The following is a 25,771-nucleotide window of genomic DNA, read 5'->3' as shown; positions in this document are numbered from 1 at the left end:
AGAGAGTACCAAGATGCTTGGAGTGGCAGGATGGATAGATAACAGTGATGATAAGAGAAGCAGGGAGCAAAGAAAGTAGTTATGAGTACTGTAATGACTGAGATGGTGTGGATTTGCTAGAGGAGTAGATATTGTATACAAGGTTTCATTAGTAGGAACTAACAGTGGTGAAAGACATTTTTCAAGTACAAGGAAGGTGACTGACTTGAAACAGCAAGAAGGATTATTATAAGTGATGAGAGGCCTGAAATAGGAACAAGTAGATGTGAGTAGTGACAGATGTCGAGACAGAACATACTGTTTATATTGGTGGTGATCATGAAATCAGGAAGGAAATCTGAAGGTGATGGAGAAGTTATGGGTAAAGGGAGGGATAATATAGGGAGGGATAATATAAGTGGTGATAGGTTTGGAATGGCAAGAGGGAGTTGTCTGAGTAGTGATAATCATGGACAGAATGAGAAAGTACAAGGGTGGTGACAGATTTGAATTGTGTATGATGTCAGTTTTTTCTGTTCCCAGCCACCCTGAATAAATTCTGGGATTGGTGCTTGGTCAGACAGACAGACATAATATAAAGGGCATAGTACAATTTCTGACCCAATTCTAATAATACTAAGCCTTCATCAGACAATACTGAACCCCTTCAATATAATGATGTCTACTTTACTTCTGCTGCATTCTCAATTATACCTCTGTATTTAACTCATACTACCCCCGGTCAAATTTATATAGCTTATACGATTCATAAGGCCTAGAACCTCAAATACTTTTGTTCTACTTAGGAAGCCTCTTGGACTAAGGGATTATAAATCATCTATTTTATGCTAACAACCACTACCTGATTTAATCAACTGAGGAGGTGAGATTTTGGTAGCGAAGGAACTAATGGAGATTGTTTTAAACCCTTTTAGTTATGAGGGGCTCCTTATGCTGAATGAAATCAACAGTGGGAAGGAAGAACATAAAACTGCCACATCACACAATGAAGGGGTTAAAACAATGACCTCTTGCAAGTACATCTAATGGACAGATGGTATTGTACTCAACACATTTATCAACTACTATGTACAGATCTAGGCACACTTTGGTTCTGGATTCCTCTCTTGCTCTGATAAGAATTAATGACCCTAAGTAAACAGAGATCGGTCAACTTCTGCCACTGACCCCTTTCAGCACAATGAAAACTTTGTTTACTGCATTGCTACTGCCAAATGATCTAACTCAGCATATGGCAGATATAATAAAGTAGTTAGATGCCGACTAGCCAACGGCCATGCCACGTTGAGTACACCGCTTCCCGTCCGATCAGCGAAGTTAAGCAACGTTGGGTCTGGTTAGTACTTGGATGGGTGACCGCCTGGGAACACCAGATGCTGTTGGCATAACGTTCTCCCTACGTATCAAGTGGGGTTGGTGGAGGATTAGTGCCCCTCCCTGTAAAACAATTAACTCTAAGCCCTTGGCCACCCCGTTTGGGATACATGGCGTCTGGCAATGAATGAATGAATGAAGATGCCGACTCCTCAATGTTAATGCCTCCAACTGATGATATCCCTTTTAGCTTATTCTCATGACTGACAGGTGATTTATCTTAGGGCACACCCTCCATAGTGAAAGAACAACGTGCTTTTGTCATACTGGGCAACTGTAATCACTTTATTCTTGTGATTTGTATGGCTGATGAATCCATGTGCTTTACAACAGCCACACAAACCACATGACCTATTTACGAATAGTGTATAAGTACTGGCAGAACATCCATGTACTTTACACCAGCCATACAGACCCGAATACAAGCATTACTAAAACATCTATGTGCTTTAGACCTGTGCCAAACAAATCACAAAACTTAATGAATACTGTACAAGCATTACTAGAACATCCAAGTGCTTCATAAAGATAAAATGTAGTGGGGGCAGACATCATGAGGTGCTTTGCTGCCATGTTCAAATCCATAACATAGGCTTTTGAGCCTGTGGTGGGTTATTCACCCAATATCCTGGGATACAAAGCCACTGCATCATCCAGGTTAACACAGTTAACTCCCCTATGTGTTTACCTACCTACCAACCCACAAAGCGTGAACAGACACCTGAGTGACGCCAGCTGCCCGCACCAGGGTTCAAACCCTGATGCTAATGGGCTGGTAGCTTAACACAGCAATGCTGAAATAATACCAGCCATACAAATCCATACTAACATTACTAACACATCCATGTACTATACACCAACAACTATGTCACAGGAATTAACTGATCCCAGTTATTACTTGGTAATACATGTGCTTCAGATCAACCATACAATTATGAAGAGTTAGGTAACTCCAAGTATTAACAGGACACTCATGTGCTTCAAATTCGCCATACAAATCACACAAGTTGTTGCTGTGGCTCAAGGCTCATACTTGACCTGAACCCATTGGACTGCAGACTGAAGTTGCCCTTTCTGCAGTCCACCAGCCCCCTCCCAGGGGATAGGGAAGATACTGAGGTAAGCTGTTTAACCAGGCAACTCTGCTGCCCACTATATCAGCACCACAGTGTTGCGTCGTGTCTCAGTAATCATGAGTGAAGTGTTTATAATGGCTTGGTAAATGACATGCTCCACAACATCAGAAGTTGTCTGATCTCTGGTTTACTACAGTTCTTCTATCTGGCATACCCTCACACTTTTCAAGTTATGATACATACAGTTGGCAGTGTATAGAACTGAGAAGTAAATACACATATTTAGAGAGTAATCAGGGCCATTGAAAATAACCATATTTCACTACACATTTTCCAGTAGAGCAACCTGAAGTATGAGGTGTACAGTATATTATGGTTACATTACAGTACAGCATCATGAATATTGGCACATTTGGATTTTTTCAGGAAAATGTAAAAAGTAATTATAGACAAAGTCAGAGACAAGAGTATTATACTAGTCACACCCGTCCATCTAAATCTGCAGTGAGCCCCTAGATATAAAGACAGCCTTATAATCACTGTCACATTCAGCACAGCATGTTGGTCAAATATTCAGTGACCTATTACCTGTGACCATACAAACTTCATGTCATATGCATTTCTAGTTACCGGTAACCTTAATTTATGTGGAGCATATAAGATTCAGGCATGTACATTATTCTGCTTCCACTTCACTTGTTACACTTGAGAAATAGAACACTGTTGAGTAAGTCCTCATTATAAGTCATCTTTGTGAAGTTCATTTTTGCTACTTAATCCATCTCAGACAATCCTCCACATGCTAGTTTCAGTTTACTTGTTTACTATGTACACCTGAATGGCAAGGATGGGAAACACTTGGAATAAAAAAAAATTCAGTTTGGAAACTGTTATAACTAGGAAAAAGTGTGTCATGTGGAGACAGGAAGAGGATGCAGAAGAGGCAAAGGAGGAAAGGAAGAAATCCAAGAGAGTGAAAAGAAGGATGGATCATGGGCAGGATGGATGGAGGGGGGGGGTGGGGGCATAGTGTGGGTACCTTTACTTTGGCATATGAATGTAGTAAAAAGGATGAGTGGAAGGAGGGGAGGGGGAGTGGCTTATGCTACTTAACCCGTACTGTGCTGGGGAAAAAAAAAAAAAAAAAAAAAAAAAAAAAAAAAAAAAGGCTGATACCCCTCTATGCCAGCCGATATTGGATGTTTTTTTTTCTGGGTAAATGGGCTTTACACATCAATATAAGATCCCTGGCACTAATAAAAGTGGTCGCCAAAGCCAGATAGCTGGCTGAATCGAGTAAGGTTGGTGCCACACTGCCTCTGAAATCTTCGAGGTTACTGAGAGAGCAGAGCTGCTGTGAGCTTGTGAATCCATCCATCATCCAATCCTACATTGCCCCAAGAGAAGCGTAGGAGCCCGGGGCTAGGCAGTTGGTCCCGACATTTAAGATGAGAGTGACCAGCCTCACTCATCCCTGAGTGGCATTACATGAGCAATCAACCCCAACCACCCCTTGGATATAAACCTTCACCGGCTCAATCCGATTGGAGCACAATAATTACCCACTAAACCACCAGGTGCCAAAATTTGGTTATATGGTTACCACCTAGCATGGTAAATGGTTTCCTGGTGCACAGGAAACCATTTGGCTTGTCACTCAGAGTCACCCACAGGCTGAAGGAAGCGGAAAGAATTAAAGAAAGACAGAAGAGGCTAAATGGGCTCAATGCATCAATATAAGATCCTTGGTACTAATAAAAATAATTGCCAAAGCCAGAAAGTTGGTTGAATCGAGTCAGGTTGGTGCCACTCTACTTCTGAAATCTTCAAGGCTACTGAGAGAGCAGAGCATCTGTGGGCTTGTGAACCGATTTTGGATTTTTCTTGTGAGTAAATGGGCTTAAGACATCAATATAAGATCCCTGGCACTAATAAAAGTAATCACCAAAGCCAGAAAGTAGGTTGAATCAAGTCAGGTTGCTCCCATTCAACTTCTGAAATCCTCAAGGTTACAGACACAGCAGAGTGGCTGTAAGCCTGTGAACACTCACTCGCTTCCTGTGCTCCTAAATCAGTGCTGTATGCATAGTGGAGAAATGTCTGAAGTTAGTGAGATACGATATTACCTTCCAATTTACTTTGGTTGCTTGCAATGACTTCTCGATGCTGCAGGATGTAGATCAACGTCACCAGCATTTTTGAAGGGGACGTAGATCTACGTTGCTAGCAAAGTATGGGTTAAAAGCCATACCCTTTAAACAGAACTGGCTCATGAGATTAAGACGGAAGGAATTAGGATGACCTTCATACAACATCCAACCCTCACTGATAAGCTCTGGCAACAAATCTAACATTATGGAGCAGTTCCAAGTATGACACAGTTATAATGACAAATAAATTTCATGGAATATGTTTTGGATCATGCCATGATGACAAATTGGTATCATTATACTGATGTGGTTAACATTCCACTGCTACCTATAATGCAGAACTGCCAGTTTCCCATGAGTTACAGTTCCAGCTGTATGGAAAAAGTTTGATATTCTAAAATGCACCCCTGACTTACAATGAGGACTGCCTGAAACTGTTATTCAAAGTTTCTTTCTGTAAGGTAATGGTTGTAACCTATACAGTAGTACATGGTTGCAAGGTAAAGATTACAGTTAATAACCTGTTCTAGATCCTTCATTATTCTCAGATCAACTTGTCCTAAATCATAATAGTATAGAATCAATGTGGCTCATATTCCAAGATATATGCATGTGACTGCTAAATGTTGTTCTGTACTTTAACCACTTCAGCACACCAGTAACTCTGTGTGAGGCATTTTTCTTTACAGCAAACCTTATCCCTCCCCCCATTATCACAGTATCCTGCTGGCAGCACAATACAACCACCAAATATGGATGATATTTTGAGCATTTTTTTCTGAGTTAAGAACATTGCAGAATGTAAAGTAGATAACCTAAAATATACTACAAATTATATGCATTAAGCACCCTATTTGAATTGGTAAGAGGCATACAAGATATACCGGTATAAAAATGTACAAAAAAAGGGAAAAATATAACCTTATACGGTTTTTGTATCAGATACATTGTACAACAAGGGTTTCTCTTTTTAAAGTATTAACCAGAACAGACCATCCTTCATTTCTGACTAATCTTGTACAGTACCCTAGTGACTTCAGCAACAAGATGCTGACATGACAGAATGTGGTCTCACAACACCAGAACTCAACAACACTCTTGGTTGGCACCTTGCTGATGGCAACAAGGTGCCAACATGACAGAATGTGGCCTCACAGTACTGGTACTTACCCACATTCATGGTTACACAGTCTTGTCTTGCCCACACACACTTGACACATCAACTTGGGGCCATGAGGCACCGCTGATTTCCTGGGGCCCCAGAGCTTGAAATTCCAGTCATACCAAACATCTCATCTTCACATTCCACAGTACTGTAAGGGTGGTGCCACACAATCAGTGTTTCTGACAACTTTTATCTCAGTGGCATTTTTTGGCAACTTCTGAAAAAATACTGTAACATGGGCTTTTGCAGTCACAATCACCAGCAACCCTGAAAAAAGTTGCCACCAAGATCAAGTTGCCTGGGAAGTGTTGCCAGAAAAACTGCTTTTGTGACATCACCTTAAGTCGCACATGCTTTCATGAAACAAAAACTGCCCTTGCACAAATCACATACTGTTTCTGTATTATCACTAAGTATAATGGTATGTATATCTTATTTACATGACTATCTTGCCATAATATTTCAATCTGGGTTATCACAGTGCCACGTGTTCAGTATCACTACCCGGGTCCTTGGCCACAACTGGTAACTTGAGGAGATCTAGCGCGCAGCTCCCATCAAAATCTTTCATCGGCAACCTGAAGTGGAGTATAGTGGCCGTTTGGAATATTCCCTGTGGACAACAATAAAAATTAATCCATCATCATCATCACTATCAAATACTGGAAAGTCTGGTGAATGATGAACAGGGGAGTTCGTGAATCAAATATCTGCTGGTGGGCAGATAGTGGAGAAAGCATGTGAGTACAACTACAATATTTATGGACCAGGGGAAAGCACATGACTGAGCAAGCAGACAGGAATTATGGAAGTTGTTACATATGTATGCAGTGGAAGGAAATTTGCTGCATGCAATAATTAGTTATGATGGTAGCAAAGCTTGTGGAAGAGTAGGTGATTGTCTGAGTGAGATAAGAGTGTGTGAGACTGTAAGAAGATTGCATCAAGGTGTATTAGTGCCTACATTTAACCCCTAGGATACGCAATTTGCTCAACCGAACTTCCATGAAAACCTGTTTATGGAGCTGATTTTTCGACTCTTACAGAAGTGTTATGCCCAAGGTTTAGAGCTTGAATTTACACACCTTATGCTGCAAACCAGAGCATTCTAGGCCAACTGGTTACTGAGCTTTAGCCAGTTAAAGATCGTCAAAAACTGCTACTGGCAACCCTTGCATATAGGGAGAGAGAGAAAAAAAAAAAATTGCACCAACATCAATTTTGGTATTATAGAATGAAAGATCATGATTTTACACACCAGAAAATGTATATATCATTCTCATTGTCAAATGTTTACTACATAGCCACAGCAGGAAAGTAGCTGGAGGTGGAGGGAGTATGAAGGGGGGTGGAGGGAGTATGAAGGGGGGTAGAGGGAGGAGAATGAGGGAGGATGGTGGAGGGAGGCTGGTGGGGGGATTGTGGCATGGGAAAATCAGCTTTATAGAGTTGGTAGGAGGAGCTGTGAGTCCAGTCACAAGCGAGGGAGGGGGAGAGGGAACAAAAGGTTTGGGGTAGAGGTACGTGGCGAGAGGGCAGTGGGGGAATCACCCCCCCCCCCAACCATGGGTAGGGGCCCGGATCCTCCCCCTCCCTACTCAGGATTTAGTTCTCATTGCTTTGCATCAATATATGTCACAATTGGGCCGAAGCCTAGTGTCTGCAGTTTTTTACAAAGGCTCCTCTATCGATCCTATTAGGTATCTAGCAAAATTCTGGAAAAGGATCGATCGATCTTATTAGTACTTTAGGGGTTAACATTCATCCACTGTCTGCCACACCCTGTGTATTTCTATGAAGACACAGATTCCACAACAACCTAAAGCATGGAGGTAAAGCAACTGAAGTCCATAACTTAAAACACACACTTCAGCTTTTGAACTGGGCTATGGTATAGTCTATGTTGCCACCATTATTCTATTATTATTATTATTAATATCATCATTGTTAATATTGTTGTTGTTGTTGTTGTTATTATCCATCCATCCATCATTCAATTCTACATTGCTCCATGAGGAGCATAGGAGCCCGGGGCTAGGCAGTTGGTCCCGACATTTAAGATGAGAGTGACCAGCCTCACTCATCCCTGAGTGGCATTGCATGAGCAATCAACCCCAACCATCCCTTGGATATAAACCTTCACCGGCTCAATCCGATTGGAGCGCAATAATTACCCACTCAACCACCAGGCACCCAAATTTGGTTATATGGTTACCACCCAGCATAGAAAATGGTTTCCTGGTGTACAGGAAACCATTTGCCTTGTCACTCACTGTAGAGTCACCCACAGGCAGAAGGAAGAGGAAAGAATGAAGGAAAGAAAGGCAGAAGAGGGAGTGTAATGTCACCCACAGGCAGAAGGACAAGGAAAGAATGAAGGAAAGACAGAAGAGAACAGAAGGAAAGAAAGATGGAGGAGAGGAAAGGGCAGACACCCGACAGCAGCACTACATTGAGTGAGTGGATGGTGAGTGCCCCCACCTACCAAAAATTATCATTATTATTATTATTATTGTGGTAGGTGGTGGCAGCCATCATCCACTCACTTGATGTAGAGCTGCCTACTTCTTTCTTAGCCTTTATCATTCTATTTCTGTCTGCCCTCCTCTCTTCATATTTCTCCCATCTTTCCTGTCACTTCTTATTGCTTTTCTTTCCTTTACAGGTGGCTGTACATTGAGTGACAAGCCAAATGGTTTCCTGTAAGCCAAGAAACCATTTACTACGCTGGGTGGTAACCATATACCCAAACCATACGTGCTCCCTACGTGTCAACAAGTGGGTTGGTGGAGGATTAGTGCCCCTCCCCATAAAACAAATAACTCAAAGTCAAATGGCCAACCCTTACGGGATTGTGGCGTCTGGCAATAGATAGATAGATAGATAGATAGATTATTATTATATTATTCCTGGCTTAGAGGAAATTATAAGGCTTGTCACTCAAGGTAAAGCCATCTGAAAAGCGAAGGAGAGCAATAAAAAGTGACAAGAAAGATGGGAGAAATAGGAAGAGAGGAGGACAGACACAGAAAAAGAATGATACAGACGAAGTAAGAGGTAGGGAACACCATCATACACTCACCTGATGTAGTGCTACCTGCTTCTCCAATCACCTTTACCATTTTTTTCTGTGTCTGCCCTCCTCTCTTCCTATTTCTCCCATCTTTCCTGTCACTTTTTATTGCTCTTCCATCTATTTCAGGTGGCTTTACATTGAGTGACAAGCCTAATGGTTTCCTGTATGCCAGGAAACCATTTAAAACACTGGATGATAACCATATAAACAATCCACACATGTTCCTTATGTGTCAACAAGTGGGTTGGTGGAGGGTTAGTGCCCATCTCAAAAAAAACACTAACTCAAAGACAAATGACCATCCCTTAAGGAATTATGGCATCTGGCCATAAACAGAATGGATTACTATTATTATTATTATTTTACTATTTTCCACACTCTGCTAACCTATCAATTTCAGATGAAGTGCCCACAATCCTCTCAGTCACCATCTTGCCTGTTAATTTTTGGATCCATTTTCCACATTATATCCTTTGAAATGACGCTATTTTTTTCCCATTCTTTGGGCCTTACTGTTTTTTGTTCACCTGCCAAGGGTACAGTAATTTAGTTTGGCCAGTGCTGCAGACAGTAAGTACAGTACAGGGTAGCTAAACCTGAATTCATGTAGATGAAACTGCCACACAGTTACACTCTGTCAGTGGCTTCAACCATTTAGCAGTATGTCAGAGTACTTCAGACTTATTGCTAAGTTACCCTCTACAGGTTGGACACCTGCTTTCCATAAGCAGAACTTTCCTCTGTTTTGTAAGCCTATCACCTACATCCATCCATCCATCATCCAATCCTACATTGCCCCATGAGGAGCGTAGGAGCCCGGGGCTAGGCGGTTGGTCTCAACATTTAACACTGAGAGTGACCAGCCTCACTCTTCCCTGAGTGGCATTACATGAGCAATCAACCCCAACCACCCCTTGGATATAAACCTTCACCAGCTCAATCCGAATGGAGTGTAATAATTACCCACTAAACCACCTGGTGCCAAAATATGGCTATATGGTTACCACCCAGCGTAGTAAATGGTTTCCTGGTGTACAGGAAACCATTTGGCTTCTCACTCAGTGCAGAGTCACCCACAGGTAGAAGGAGAAGGAAAGAATGAAGGAAAGAAAGACAGAAGGGGGAGTGTAAAGTCACCCATAGGCAGAAGGACAAGGAAAGAATGAAGGAAAGAAAGACAGAAGAGGATGGAAGGAATGAAGGGATGGAAGAGAGGAAAGGGCAGACACCCGAGAGCAGCACTACATCAAGTGAGTGGATGGTGAGCACCCCCACCTACCACAACTATCAAAGATGTGTTAATCTTTTCTTACAGCTTGGCATTTAAGATAAAGAGATAGCGATTTCAGGGCACATTAAACTGAACATAGTATGTGACTTACCTCATATTCTTGTGTTAATCTTGTTACTATTGCATTCAAAATGGAGACATGGCAAATCTAGGCCAAGTTAAAGTGGACATGGTTTAAGTACCTGACGCACCATTCTCCCTGCAGGGTGGAGGTTTTGGCTGACGGGTGTTCTTACGAGCCTTGAGGTACTTGATCAACTGATGAATGGTGAGGTAGACGGCAGCACAGGCTGCCGACAAGATGGCTGCACCTTGGAACACTGGAACCTCCCCATACTGGTCCATCAGGTGACCCCCAACAAACGTACCAATGCAACGACCTGTGGGGTGGGTTGCCTCCTGAGTTTCGTTGTCAACTATTCACTACAGTATGTTCTTGTTACAAATTGCTTTCCCCCAACTAATTAACTCCAGAACTGTGCTGTACATCTTAAAACATTCTGAGGAGGATTTTTTTAGAGACAGGCTGAGAAGTGAATTTAACAGGTGTTGCACTGTTCTAGCGTCAAAAAGGTGACTACTATCATGAAATAGATTACATGGAGGCATATGGAGCTTCAGCCAGCTCTTCCTGGCCCATATATATATATATATATATATATATATATATATATATATAATCAGCAGCAGCAGCAACAGCAGCAGCAGCCATTTGAGTATCCACTGCAGGACCGGCCTATCCCGACCGAAGTCGGGACGATACAGCCAATGTACTGTATCTCTACCAAGTGGCATAGGCTGTCTGGTAGAGATTGTATGTAGGGTGAGAAGAGCTTGTAAGTGTAACTGTAGTGTTGGAGTGGCTTCGGATGTGTGTGTAGTCTGTGAACCAAGTGTAATTGGCCCGCGTAAGCCGACTGGGTGCAAACATACTTTATAGTAAATGACACTGGTTGAGGGAGTGGACTTTCTGACCACTACTTGATGGTGGCCAGAATCAAGATCCAAATAAGATGGTGAAATAGAAGAAGGGATGGACAGGAAGAAGGAGTATTTGCAAGGAGGGTGGAAAAGTTACAAGAGGATGAGAAAAAGGCAGAATATAAGAAAGAAGTGGAGGAATGATTGGGCAAATATGAATTGGAGCAGATGGAGGACATGGAAGGTGTGTGCAGGATATTCACAGAAGAAATATGTGCAGCATGTGATGTGGTGTGTGGGATGAAGAGAAGACGGAGGAGGGTGCCAGGACAGCGTGGTGGAATGAAGAGGTGAGACAGGCTGTGGCACAAAAGAAGAAAGCATACAATGAATCGTTTTCGTTTTCGTTTTTAAAGGCTCCAACATGCTTGCATGTGTCGGCCTTGGTCACCTAATGGCGGCTCTCCACGCTGCATGATCCATTGCAGCCTCCCTGTTCAGTCTCTTAACCCTAAGGTCACACTTAATGACCTCGTCCCATGTCTTTCTCGGTCTACCCCTCATAACCCCACCCCCAATATCAACACTTCTCACCTTCCACACCCAATTATCATCCCCCATCCTCTCCACATGTCCAAACCACCTCAATCTACCTCTCCTCATCACAACACCAATACACTCCAGTCCCATCCTACCTCTCAACTCTTCCATTGTAAACCCAGCCCCTCCAGGCCTTGGACGCAGGGACGCACTGCACATCCACCTAATCATTGTCATTTCTGTATGTCTGAGCCGGCGAATGTCTTCCTCCTTCACTGCCCAGGTCTCACTGCCATACAGCATTACACTCCTAACACACGCTGCATACAAAGACCCCTTAGCACGTAGGGAGAGCCCCCTCAATGTCAGGAGAGGCAAGAGCTCCCTGAACTTCTTCCAACCACTTCTCACCCTAGCCACAGAGCTAGCTCCAGCCCCACCTCCAGCACACAACATGTCTCCTAAATAACAAAACTCTTCCACACACTCAAGAGATTCACCAGCAAGTTCAATCCTTTCACGTCTGACGATCTCCACCTGCTCACCCCGGCACGCTGTACACATAAAATCAGCATTATCTCGCAGTCTACCTCTGATACCACTACATCTCTTATGCACCCATTTATCACACACACCGCACAAGATGGAATTACTTCCCACGCCCTTGTGGCAAACTGCACATGGCCACTCTCCCTCGTCTTTGACAGTACCGCCACCAACCCTAGATATCATCACTTTTGTTTTATCTGCATTTACCCTTAAACCCTTTTGCCCCATACCATCTCTCCACTTCCTAAACCTTTCCTCCACCTCCCCTTCATTCTCTGCAATCAACACCAAATCATCAGCATACAACAACTCCCACGGGAGTCCGTTTCTAAAGTCACGTGAAAGGGCTTCAAGTACCATGATAAACAACATGGGACTCAAGACTGACCCCTGATGCACACCAACATTCACGGAAAACTCATCACTCAAATCTCCATTCACTCTCACCTGGGTGTGAGCACCCACATACATGGCCATAACCACCCTAACCAGCCACTCCTCCAAGCCAAGCTTTCTCATTGCCCACTTCACCACCTCTCTAGGGACTCTGTCAAAGGCCTTTTCCAAATCAACAAAAACAAAATAAAGATCGCTTCTCCTACCAATATATTTTTCCTGAAGCTGTCTAACAATGAATATGGCATCAGTGGTCCCCCTACCTGGCATAAACCCAAACTGCATCTCATCAATATTCACTCTTTCTCTAATCATACCTTCTAAAACTCTCTCCGTTACCTTCATTATCTGATCCAAAAGCTTTATACCTCTATAATTCCCTCTTTCCAGGGCATCACCCTTCCCTTTATACACATTTACAATTACACTCTTCAGCCAATCATCTGGGACAACACACTCATAAATAATCCTATTTATCAGGTCAGTGACTAAATTCACCCCTATATCGCATGAGGCCTTCAACATTTCGGCAGTCAACCCAGACACACCTGCTGCCTTCCCCACCCTCATCCTGCCTATTGCCTCACTCACAGTAGCAGTATCAATCAAAGGCCAAGGGCCAGACACTGGATCTGCTGGCTCCAAACCTTCCCTGTCCCAGTCAAACTCCTCATTCAACAACCGGTTATAATGCTCTCTCCAAGCATCTTTAACATCCTCACTGTTCACCACTACCCTTCCTTCATCATTCTTCACACACTGCTCACCTATGATATCCTGATTATCCCTCTTCACCTGACCTGCCACCCTAAATATATTTTTCCTTTCCCCATGATTTAGGTTATCAAGTAATTGTCTTTGTGACACAGACTTTGCCCTGTATACCTCTCTCCTAGCCCTACGCTTGGCAGCCAAATATTCCTCTTTGCTACCACCCTTCTTCCATTCCCGGAAAAGCCTTCTTTTCTCCTTAATTGCAGCTTCTACACCCTCATCCCACCACCAAGTTACTTTATGTCTTGGTGGTCCTCTTGTCCAGCCGCATGTTACATCAGTAACTCTCAAGAAATTGTTCTTGAGGGTTCTGTACTGTTCATTAACGCCTCTGTCTACAGCTCCCTGTTCAGCCACCACTCTCCTCAACTCGCTATAGAAGGCATCCCTTACTACTTGGTTTTTCAGCTTCCATATTTTCCTCCTAGGTACATAAGTCCTCTTTTTCATCACTTGTTCTTTAAGCACCATATCACAAATCAATAGTTTGTGCTGCTGCACACACTCCTCACTTCCTATAACTTTAACATCCCTCACTAACCTCCTATCGGCCCTCTTAACCAGAAAATAATCTATCTGACTGCTATTTCCCCCAGACTCATACGTAATTAACCTACTGTCTCTTTTCCTAAAATATGTGTTGCACACAATCATGTCCGTTGCCTCCCCAAACTCGAGTATCCTTTCCCCTTCTGCATTCCTTAGACCATATGCACATCCCCCATGCACTCCTTCATAACCTTGTGCTGCTTCACCTACATGACCATTTAAGTCCCCTCCCAAAATCACTATCTCATCATCCCGCATACCACCCACTACACGTATTAAATCATCCCAAAATCTATCTTTCTCTGATTCATCCAATCCTGCCTGTGGAGCATATGCCGATATAATCACAGCTATCTTTCTTCCCAACAGAATTTTCACAACCAATATCCTATCGCTTACTCTCAAAACATTCATAACATATTCCACCCATTTCTCCGCAACCATCACACCAACACCTCCATATCCGTCTGTCCTTCCCTGCCAAAACAACTTATAGCAACAGTCCTTCCCAACAATCTTTCTGGCTGATCCACCCCTGTACCGGACTTCCTGCAAACACGCCACGTCCACCCACCTCCTACTGAATGCCTCAACAACTTCCCCTGCTCTTCCCCTCAAACTTCCCACATTCCATGAACCCACCCTCATCCCCATGGGTGATTTACTGTCCTCAGGCTTGCTTTGAAACCTTTATTTGTTTTGTCATCTTCAGTATTAATAAATGGGGACAGACACAGCACAGGTCCCACTCACCGCACAATCCCAGGTCCAGGCAATGGATCTGGGACCCCTAGCCCACCAGCTTACCAGTGGCTGTGGTAGTGGCCTCGGGGCACCCTGCCAGGACAGCTGCAGGGACACCCTCCAAGTGCATCTTGGCACTGCAACTATCCCGCCATAAGAAATAGGGGCGTGGAAGAAGGTGAGAGGCGGAGGAGAGAGTTATATGTAGAAAGAAAGAGAGAAGTGAAATGATTAGTAAGAGAGAGTAAGCAGAGAGTGGATAAGGAATTTGGGTGTAAAGTGGAGGGACTGTAAGAAAATGTTCTGGAAAGAGGTGAAGAGAGTAAGACAAGGTGGAAGTGAAGTAGCAGGGGAGTGAAAGATAAAAATGGTAGATTACTAGTGGAGAAGGGAGAAAAAGTGAGCAGATGGAGAGAACACTTTAAGGAATTGTTGAACATAGAGGATGGAAGTGATGCGAGTATAAGTGGCTGGGGAATGGCTGGGAGAAGGAGGGAGGTAGAAGACAGGAAAAAATCAGTAGGATGGACATTGTGGAGGCAATGAAGAAAGTTAAATTGGGGAAAGCCCCAGGAATTGATTGAGTGTGTGGTGAAATGTCGAAGCATGGGGGAGAGATAGTACTAGAATGGATGTGGAAGATGTGCAGATTGGCTTGGGAGGAAGGTAGAGTTCCGGAAAATTGGAAGTCAGGTATAATTATTCCCTTGTACAAAGGAAAAGGGGAAAAAGAAGTGTGTGGTACTCATAGGGGCATTTGTCTTCTTAGCATAATAGGAAAAGTGTATGGCAGGATACTTATTGACAGAGTTAGGGAAACAACAGAAGAATTAGTTGGAGAAGAACAGGGAGGCTTTAGGAAGGGAAGAGGTTGTGTAGATCAGATATTCATTCTTAGATCTTTAGTGGAAAAGTTTCTAGAGATGGGAAAGAAGTTGTATGAGGCTTTCATGGATTTGGAGATAGCATATGACAGGGTCGATGGACAAGGATTGAGGAAAGTATTAAGAATAATGGAGTAGATGGGAAGTTGCTGAATGCTGTGAAGAGTATGTATGATGGTGCTAAGGCTGCAGTGCGTGTGGATGGTGAACTGAGTGAATTTTTCTCTTTGAAGGTTGGGTTGAAACAGGGATGTGTCATGTCTCCATGGTTGTTCAATCTGTACATGGATGGGGTAATAAAAGAGGTACAAGGTAGGGCGGTGGATGTTGGAGTGGCCCTGGTGAGAGAGGATAGTGTTTGGAAACTCTCTGTACTGTTGTTTGCAGATGATACTGTGTTGTTGAGTGAAGACGAAGGGGAGCTGCAAGGCTTGGTGGATGAGTTTGGGAGTGTGTGTAAAAAATGGAATCTAAAGGTGAATGTAGGGAAGAGTAAAGTGATGGTCTTTGAGAGAGGTGAAGTCAGTGAATGTACAGCATGGTTGGATGGTGAGGAATTGGAAAGCGTGAGTACGTTTAAGTACTTGGGTAGTGTGATGAGTAAGGATGGAGGTTTGGAGGGTGAAGTGCTTGAAAGGGTACAGCAGGGAAGAAAGGTTCCTGGTTCCTTGAAAGCAGTGATAAGAAATAGGAAAGTGAGCATGGAAGTGAAAAAGTTACTACACGACAGTATTGTGATACCAACTCTAACATATGGCAGTGAAGCTTGGACATTGTTGGAAGGGCACAAGTCAAGAGTGAGAGCAGTGGAAATGAGTTATTTAAGAGGAGCCTGTGGAGTAACATGGAGAGACAGGCTGACAAATGAGGATATAAAGGAGTGTTGTGGTGTGGATGTGGATGTGATAGGAAGTGTTAGGAGGAATACACAGAGGTGGTTTGGCCATGTGGAGAGGATGGAGGGTGAAAGACTGATGAAGAGAGTGTATATGAGTGAGGTGGAGGGGGGGAGAGGGAGGGGGAGGAAGGGATGAGATGAAGAGATGAGGTGGAGAGGTATATGAGAGAGGGGTGTGTGAGTTGGGAGCAGGGCAGTGAAATGGTGAGGGACAGGGCGACATAGAGATGATTTGTTTGTGTCCACCCCGAACGGGATTAAGGTGTCTGGCAATAGATAGATAGACAGAAACTGGTTCAACCACAGCACCCCTTGTATATATATATATAAATATATATATATATAATCGTATATATCTACCAGTATGTGTATATATATATTATATATATATATATATATATATATATATATATATATATATATATATATATTATATATATATATATATATATATATATATATATATATATATATATATCATCATCATCACCATCATCAGCTGTTGAGGTCCACTGCAGGACCGGCCTATCCCTACTGAAGCAGGGACGATACAGCCAATGTATCTCTACCCAGTGGCTTAGGCTGTCTGGCAGAGACTGTATGTAGGGTGAGAAGTGCTTGTGAGTGTAATTGTACTGTTGGAGTGACTTTGGATGTGTGTGTAGTCTGTGAACCAAGTGTAATCGGCTCACCTTAAGCCGACTGGGTGCAAGCATACCAGTATGCAACACTGGTTCAACCACAGCACCCCTTGTGTCCGCCAAAGTGGTCAGTGGCTCATGAACGCTTCCCAAAGGTTTTGCAACTCTGGCGGGAGGTAAACCTGTGCCCACTAGCGTGCGAAAAGCACACTCTACCACTGTACCAATATACATACATATATATATATATATATATATATATATATATACACATGTACATCGTTTCGTTTCGTTTTTGAAGGTTCCAACACGCTAGCATACGTCAGCCTTGGTTGCCTAATGGCGGCTCTCCATGCTGCTCGATCTCTTGCAGCTATCCTATTCAGTCCTATCCCTGAGGTCACAGTCAATTACCTTGTCCCGGGTCTTTCGGTCTACCTCTCGCTACCCTACCCCCAACATGAATTCAGCATACTTCTCACTTTCTGCACCACTTATCATCCCCCATCCCCTCCACATGCCCAAACTATCTCAGTCTATTTCTCCTCATTGCAACACCAATATCCTCTAATCCCATCCTGCCTCTGTATTTTAATTATGACACTGGTTAGTGGTCTGCATGTACTGGGAGTCTGAACACCAAGCAGGGCTGTTTGATCACAGATGCCACCAGGAGAAGGTTCATGGAGGTAGGTGTCCTAGACAAAGTTAGCCCACTGACACTGCTCTTCCCTTCCAAGTGAACTGTAGTATCTGAGATCATGGAGATGGCATGGGAAGAGTATAGGCTATTATGGCATTACAATTCTAGGGCTTATAAATACTGCAGAGGGTTTCATTCCATAACCTGCAAGTTTATACTAACCTTTTCTTTGCTGTTAATTCTACCTCACCCCACATCTTAGACAGAAATGAGGGAAGGGATCATCATCATCATCATATTCCCACAAAAAAAGGTCAGGTCCACATACAGGAATAAGAAAAATAAACAAAAACAGAGACAGCTATGACGTGTGCCACACTTCCACTAATAATTTAAGCCTTGAAAATTCTTGATGGTATAAGTTACATTACAAATCCACCGTCTGTATGTGTGTTTAAAACTCTTCATCAGCATGCCTACCTTCCAGATGATTATCAGCATCCTCTCCCCATAAAAAGACATAAAAAAAAAAAAAAAAAGGAAAAATGATCTCTTCCATAATGACACCTACCTATATTGAAGTGCGACACCCAGACAAGTGCCTGAGCAGTTGCAACGAATGTCTTAGGTGCCAGCTTGTATGCCAGGGTTGCCGCTGACACATTCATTAGGTTAAGGGTGAACAGCTCCAGTGACTCCAGCAGCAATGCCCACCAAGGGTCAGAGATGTACGACAGACCTGTGGCAAAATTTTAACTGTTTATGTAACCTTCAAGCAAAGTCTATCTATCTATTGCCAGACACCTCAATCCCGTTCAGGGTGGCCACAAACAAATCGCCTCCACGTCGCCCTGTCCCTCGCCATTTCACTCCCCTGCTCCCAACTGACACCCCCCTCTCTCATATGCCTCTCCACCCCATCCCTCCATCTCATACTCGGCCTCCCCCTCCCTCTCCCCCCCTCCACCTCACTCACATACACTCTCCTCATCAGTCTCTCACCCTCCATCCTCTCCACATGGCCAAACCACCTCAGTGTGTTCCTCCTAACGCTTCCTATCACATTCACATCCACACCACAACGCTCCTTTATATCCTCATTTGTCAGCCTGTCTCTCCATGTGACTCCACAGGCTCCTCTTAAACAACTCATTTCCACTGCTCTCACTCTTGACTTGTGTCCTTCCAACAATGTCCAAGCTTCACTTCCATAAGTTAGAGTTGGTATCACAATACTGTCATGTAGTAACTTTTTCACTTCCATGCTCATTTCCGTTCCTTATCACTGCTTTCAAGAAACCAGTAACCTTTCTTCCCTGCTGTACCCTTTCAAGCACTTCACCCTCCAAATCTCCATCTTTACTCATCACACTACCCAAGTACTTAAACATACGCACATTTTCCAATTCCTCACCATCCAACATCGCTGTACATTCACTGACTTCACCTCTCTCAAAGACCATCACTTTACTCTTCCCTACATTCAGCTTTAGATTCCGTTTCTTACACAGTCTCCCAAACTCATCCACCAAGCCTTGCAGCTCCCTTTCGTCTTCACTCAACAACACAGTATCATCTGCAAATATCTGTACAGAGAGTTTCCAAACACTACTCTCTCTCACCAGGGCTACTACAACATCCAACGCCCTACCTTGTACCTCTTTTATTAACCTATCCATGTACAGATTGAACAACCATGGAGACATGACACACCCCTGTTTCAACCCAACCTTCAAAGAGAAAAATTTACTCAGTTCACCATCCACATGCACTGCAGCCTTAGCATGATCATACATACTCTTCACAGCATTCAGCAACTTCCCATCAACTCCATATATTCTTAATACTTTCCACAATCCTTGTCTATCGACCCTGTCATATGCTTTCACCAAATCTATGAAAGCCACATACAACTTCTTTCCCTTCTCTAGAAACTTTTCCACTAAAGATCTATGAATGAATACCTGATCTACACAACCTCTTCCCTTCCTAAAGCCTCCCTGTTCTTCTCCAACTAATTCCTCTGTTGTTTCCCTAACTCAGTCAATAAGTATCCTACCATACACTTTTCCTATTATACTAAGAAGACAAATGCCCCTATGAGTACCACACACTTCTTTTTCCCCTTTTCCTTTTTCAAGTAAAGGTTGTTATGTAACCTTCAAGTGACTTTAGAGACAATGGTTTCCTGTACTCACTACGTGATACCCACCTCTGCCCTAACTGTCTGAACTAAATAACTTAGTCCTGGGCAACTATTATCCTGATTTCAGGGACAGTACAAGGTTGCATGATAGCCAAATGGCTACAATGCCAGCCAAATGGCTACAATGCCACCAAGAGAAGTAGGATTGTCATTTATGCCTAGCCTCTTCACTAAAAAATAATTTTTATTTTCTTCATACTAAAACCCTCAAAGGGCTACTGGAGATTATTTTTAACCCTAAGATGATGGGATGCCACTCCATGACAGAGTAAAATAATCTGCCAGCAATAACAGAAAAACAGTTTGTATTTTTATTTATTTTTTTTTATTTATTTATTTTTTTTTTTAAATAAAGAATACCAGTAACAAGACTTTACATTTCTCATGAGCTCCAAGGGTTACTGGTGAGTATTGCCCTTCAGAGAATGGAGAACTTACTCTTAGGGTAAATAAAATACATTCTGCCAATGGTTTACAATCCTTACATATATAATCTATCCTCTTTCAGAACTAGAATACTGTAGACCCTCAGTTAATAGCAACCTACCTAATAGGGCCAAAAGTTTACATTCCTTCCATAATTTATCCTCTTTCAAATCTTGAATACAGCAGACCAAAGAATAATAAAAACCTAACTTATAAGGCCTCCACAACCACAATTTCACTATGGTATTGCCTATTTCTCTGTATTGCCCTAAAACATCACTAGACATTGGAATCTATCAGCATACAAACATACCTATACATCATGCAGTCCTTAAATCCAACTAAAACGAGATGTTATCACAATGAAGGGTTTATGGGTTAAAAACTTACCTGCAAACCTGACACAGTATCCAAGGAAAGCCAGCATGATCAGGTAATGGTGGCCACAGTACTGGACCACTGCTGCACTCTTGTACAAGAACGGCAGTGAGGGCAGGATGCAGAAGGAGAGAGTTAGTCCCATCAGCAGCTTTGACGCCCCCAGGTCCTCGAGGTAGACATAAACGAAGGTCTTGAGGTACCCCCAGAAGGTACCCAGCAGTGTCATCAGCAAGAGGAGGATGCTCAGCTCAGCTGTGCGGATCAGCTGGCTTATGTTCTTCATCTAAGGAAAGAATAACCGTTAACATCAAACCCTCCATACACCTAATCCTGTGGTAATAACTTTGCCACCTCCCCTATTTTTGGCTTATTCCTGTTGCCTACAGATGGCTTGCTCAACAGATGGCTTCTTGAAGATAAGGGAGTTATGAAAGCTGTAAACTCCCCCCAGTTCCTTTTCTCTCCCAAAGCTGAATATACGTATCTGAAAATAGTAAGAATAAAATACAAAATATGTCATCAAATACTGAAGGGTTAAGCGTGTTGTACTGTATGTCATTGAGGAGGAGATGATCAAGTGGTCAGAAGTAGTCTGTTGCCTTAAGCGATATGAGCTCAAACATACACTGGAACAACAAACCAGAGTGACTCTGAATTTTGTTGTAACAGACTTTACTTATCTTCCATATGACCCACCATGTCATAAAATCACTGCTTGTACTGTTACATATCTTCAGTGAGACATCCCCAGCATTTATTCAATATGGATGGTGGGTATTAGTACTAAAGCAGTGACATAATAATGTGTATAGCATGTAGGAGGATTGCTTGGCCTTAGATAATGGACTGAAGTCTATGCCTCAATTCTGACACATGAGGGAAAAACAAAAAAAAATCTTTCCATTACTTAAAAGAGGTGAGTAATCACTGCTGTTGTTACAGGATTACCTGGATGTGGACCCAACAGCCTTTAGGCTGAAGCTGCCCTTATCCAACAGTTAACCATCCTCCTTCAGAGGATAGGAAGGCAGCTGAGGAACATTTAAATGACCAGGCAGCAGAGCTGCCCAGTTTTATCAGTGCCACCACACAAAGACATGTCTCTCCAGCACCAATAAATGGTGAGTGTGAACCTGAGACAGGAAAACATAAAATCAACTAGAATGCACTCAGAGCACATACTTCCACCAATGCCATCCAGATCCTGATCTGTGGAGATAGTGTAGGGAATTCACAGGATCCGGATCCACCACCAAATTTAATCAATTGTTCCTTGACCCATGGCCCACTCTTCCACAAAATTTTATTGAAATTCAATGACAACTTTTGGAGATATACACAGGATCCAGATGTGGATCCGTCCCAAAATTCAATACTTCTTCCTTGGCCCATGACCCAACTGTCCACCAAATTTCACTGAAATTCACTGAGACCTTTTGGAGATATCATCTGGACAAACAGACAGACAAACATAGGTGAATACATAACCTTCTTTAACTTTGTTGGCGGAAGTAATTAAGATATGCTACAGTTGCATCCAAGTGCCTGCTGGATTACAGGTAACCCCCATGATTTGCAGTTGCACCATTCACAGCCCCATAAATTCATGGGTTTGTCCCTCATGAAAAAATTTTATAAGCATGAATTCGCAGGGTAGCAGCAGGGCAGATTTGCAGCGCATTGCAGCGTCAGTCTCCTGCCACACATTCCCGCACACCCTGTCCATGGAAGTTGCCAGCTACATAATTTTCCCTAACTTCTTATAACCACATCCATTAAAAACTTATCTGTTATAACAGTTTTTTATACAGTATTCAGTACTGTATCATCATCATCATCAGTACTGTATACATCTATGATATTTTATGCTGCTTTCAGGTCCCAGAAATGGTTTTTAAGAACTTTGTGCACACTGCCGTAGGAGTCTGCGGCAGTCATCAGCAACAAAATTACCTTAAATTCTTATAACCATACCCATTAACAACTTCTTTATTATTAAAGCACTGTATACAGCAGTACAGTATATGTTTGTGATGTTATGCTGGTTTCATGTCCCTGTATGGTTTTTAGGGACTAACAGGAGTAATTTGATACCATATGGGCATTTTCTGGGGAGAGTGTCCAAAATTTGTGGATCCCCCCCATTCATGGGGGTCTGTCCCCTAACCACCATGAATATGGGGAGAGACCTGTAAACAGTATGGAGTCACTAGGCATTTGGGCAACAGCAGACTCTACCACAATTACAGTGTCATACCTCAAATAAACATTAACACCTCACACAGCCACTTCAGTCACTGTACACATTAAGGCTGTGTCCATACCAAATACTTCATGGCATGGACGGGAATTTTGCATCACTGTAACCCACTGCTACAAGTGACTCCATTGGAAGTGGGTGGGTGTACGAGAGAACTACCATGGGTTACAGTGATGCAGAACTCCAGCCCACAACTGCCTGCACCAGCAAACATTTGATGTGGTTGTGTCCTATCACTTCAGTTGATCCACACAGTACCAGCACCACATAAAATACTGCCATACCTCAGATGACCAAACTAACCACTGCCAAAAATACTACACCAGACACTGCCAGTAACACAACACAAACTACTATACCATACACAATAACACTACACTGTATTACCAAACTGGACAATGCCATATCATGCACAACTACATTGCACACTACCATACCACACACTACCACACCATACACTTACACCAGGGGCTGACAAGGATGGCAGCATTGTGTACTTTGAGTGGAGCAGTTGTAGCATCCACCTAGGAGCCAAACCTCCTATATGCCTGCACCTTGCCATGGGTAGGACCCTGGTGAGGTGTTATCTATCAGAAGGGGGCATTGATTCATTATATGGTATATGCACTGTACTGTATTTGTAGGATGACCCCACAGAAGCAATTGCCTACCTATGGTCAATGGGTCTGCTCTACCAGAAAGACTAGGGTTAAGCAACAACAGCATTTGCACCATACTTCAGACAGGAACCCTGAACACTGCCAAGCACACATACCACATGCTACAATATCACACCAACTCCCCCTATTTGGAGCCACTTACCAGGGACTTCCTCTGCACCTGAACCTCAATGGGAAGTGCGAGTGTGACTGCAGCTGTGACCAGCATGAGGCCGTCGAACACATAGAAGACTGGGGCATAACTATATGTGCCAAATGTCCCAATCTGAGTATCTACCAGGTAACCGCACAGTGGTGAGAACACTCCTGAAATGAAGCAAGTGCTAGCTGAGTTTTTGTTTTCCACAGTACAGTACATTTCTTGTGAACATTACCATCATCATCCTCTCCTACCTTTCATGTTGGATGGAACGATCTGAAATATCGTTCCTTTTACAATACTTTATAGAGATAGACAGATAAATAGGCACTGCAGATAGATAATGATATACTGATTTATTGTCCACATTAGAATTCTACATCAATACCATCATCATACTCCTTTCCCCTGCTTTTCTTATGTCATGGAAATCCTAACTACAGTTTTTCTTGGCTATATCTTAAGAAAAACTAACTCACATTCAAATTTCCCTCTTCTCTACCAGCTGTGAAGCTGCCTTGTACTACAAATGATGGGCAGTGAAGACATTACCTTTCTCCACTTGTATAATGAAATTAATTAAAATCTCTCTCTCTCTCCACACACACACATATGAGTTCTAGTGGGTAAGCTAAATTCCTTCAGCTTTTTTACTGTACCAACAAAGTAACTACTGTACTTAAAAAATATATGGGGCACCTGAGAAGAGAAATAAAGAAACCCATCCTACCACTTAAAACCTATGCCACAAATTATCCCAGCCTCATAACATGCCACTGGCCTAGAAACCAAGCATATCTCTCCCATAACTGTCCTGTAGTGAACTACTATCAGTACCAAAGTGCCAACAAGAAGTAGCCTATCCCATCATTTATCCTGACCTCAGAACATACAAGTACTTTCAACCAGGAGACCAAGAAATAAATTTATCCTATCAATTATCCAGACCTCAGATTGCTATAAGAGTATTAAAGCAATCCATTCTGCTTCTTAAAACCAAATATCCTATCCCACACAACCTAACCTACTAATAACACACTGTTTATCACAACACTGAATTCTTCTTGCCAGTTACAATCAATTACCATTATCATAATCATCCTGACCCCCTTCTCCCCCAGAATGGATGGGGTGAGGTAGGAACAAGAAAACAGGAAAAGAACAAAAACAACAGAGGGGGAATTAATCAACAGCTTACCTGGTGAAATGTGTCAAACACATAATAACAGTGTTCAGTTCCCCAGACTTCCTGGGGAAGCTCCTGACTTCACCTCACAGGTACCCCCCCCCCCCTTTTTTTTTTACTTATATTATCACATAAAACTATAAAGGCATCCTGGTCTTAAGTCTGGCTTGTTCCAAAATATCAAAAAAATTTTACCCACAACAGGTACTGTACTGTAAATCCAACAAAATGGCAATTTAGCTTTACTGCTTTATAGACTGCAATGGAACTTTTATAAGTACAGTACAGTACTTAATTCATACTGGTATGTAGTTTACTGCAGACATACTGAAAAAAATAAAAATAAAAAATGATATATTTGAAGGACTTAGTGTATGACCACTTATCCTGGCTTTATAACTTACCAACAGCCAAAAGGCCAAACATCTTCTCCCTGCCATAGTCGCCCTTGTGCTGGTGGACCATTGTGAGCGCCACGGCCTCCAGAAGGGACACCAGGATGGCTGAGAACATTTCTGCCAGAGCCCGTAACCCCAGGTACAGCCAAAGAGTCAGCTTGGGGTTGCCTTCAGCTACAGGGATGCACTCAGGACGTTCCAGGAATTGAGTCCCGTTCACCTTCATGAGGGATGGGATATTATGGTACTTCTGCTACAAGGATGCACTCAAGCCACAATCACATGAAGGATGGAGTTACAAGTCAGCAATGTGTTCCAGACTAGCACACAGTTCTCAAAATAACTGATTACTGTGGGACACCAAGAAATCAGGTCTACAGGTAGCAATGTAACTTTAGCAAGTAATTTTTCTGTATCTTACAGT

General features: G+C 42.8%; 1 protein-coding gene and 1 non-coding gene across 2 annotated transcripts in view; one reads left to right on the top strand and one right to left on the bottom strand.

Annotated features, from left to right (window-relative positions):
- Positions 1 to 1,266: 1,266 nt before the first annotated feature.
- LOC145403467 (5S ribosomal RNA) lies at positions 1,267 to 1,385 on the top strand. Its single transcript, XR_013897990.1, has one exon. It is a non-coding gene; the product is annotated as a 5S ribosomal RNA (ribosomal RNA).
- A 4,476-nt stretch (positions 1,386 to 5,861) lies between these two features.
- The window catches only part of LOC145403369 (major facilitator superfamily domain-containing protein 6-like), a 45,356-nt gene continuing 25,446 nt past the window's right edge, over positions 5,862 to 25,771 (bottom strand). The window contains exons 6-11 of the mRNA XM_080275155.1: positions 25,354 to 25,567; positions 23,767 to 23,930; positions 20,694 to 20,967; positions 18,243 to 18,410; positions 10,324 to 10,512; positions 5,862 to 6,378 (exon numbers count right to left, since the gene is read on the bottom strand). Of these exons, the coding sequence (XP_080131281.1) occupies positions 6,323 to 6,378; positions 10,324 to 10,512; positions 18,243 to 18,410; positions 20,694 to 20,967; positions 23,767 to 23,930; positions 25,354 to 25,567 (1,065 nt within the window). The 3' untranslated portion in view covers positions 5,862 to 6,322. The remainder of the gene's footprint in view (positions 6,379 to 10,323; positions 10,513 to 18,242; positions 18,411 to 20,693; positions 20,968 to 23,766; positions 23,931 to 25,353; positions 25,568 to 25,771) is intronic.

The sequence above is a fragment of the Coenobita brevimanus genome, chromosome 60 (assembly GCF_032717465.1).
Source record: "Coenobita brevimanus isolate Jiangsu-jjx chromosome 60, ASM3271746v2, whole genome shotgun sequence".
Lineage (NCBI taxonomy): Eukaryota > Metazoa > Arthropoda > Malacostraca > Decapoda > Coenobitidae > Coenobita > Coenobita brevimanus.
This window is presented reverse-complemented; position numbering and strand designations above follow the sequence as displayed.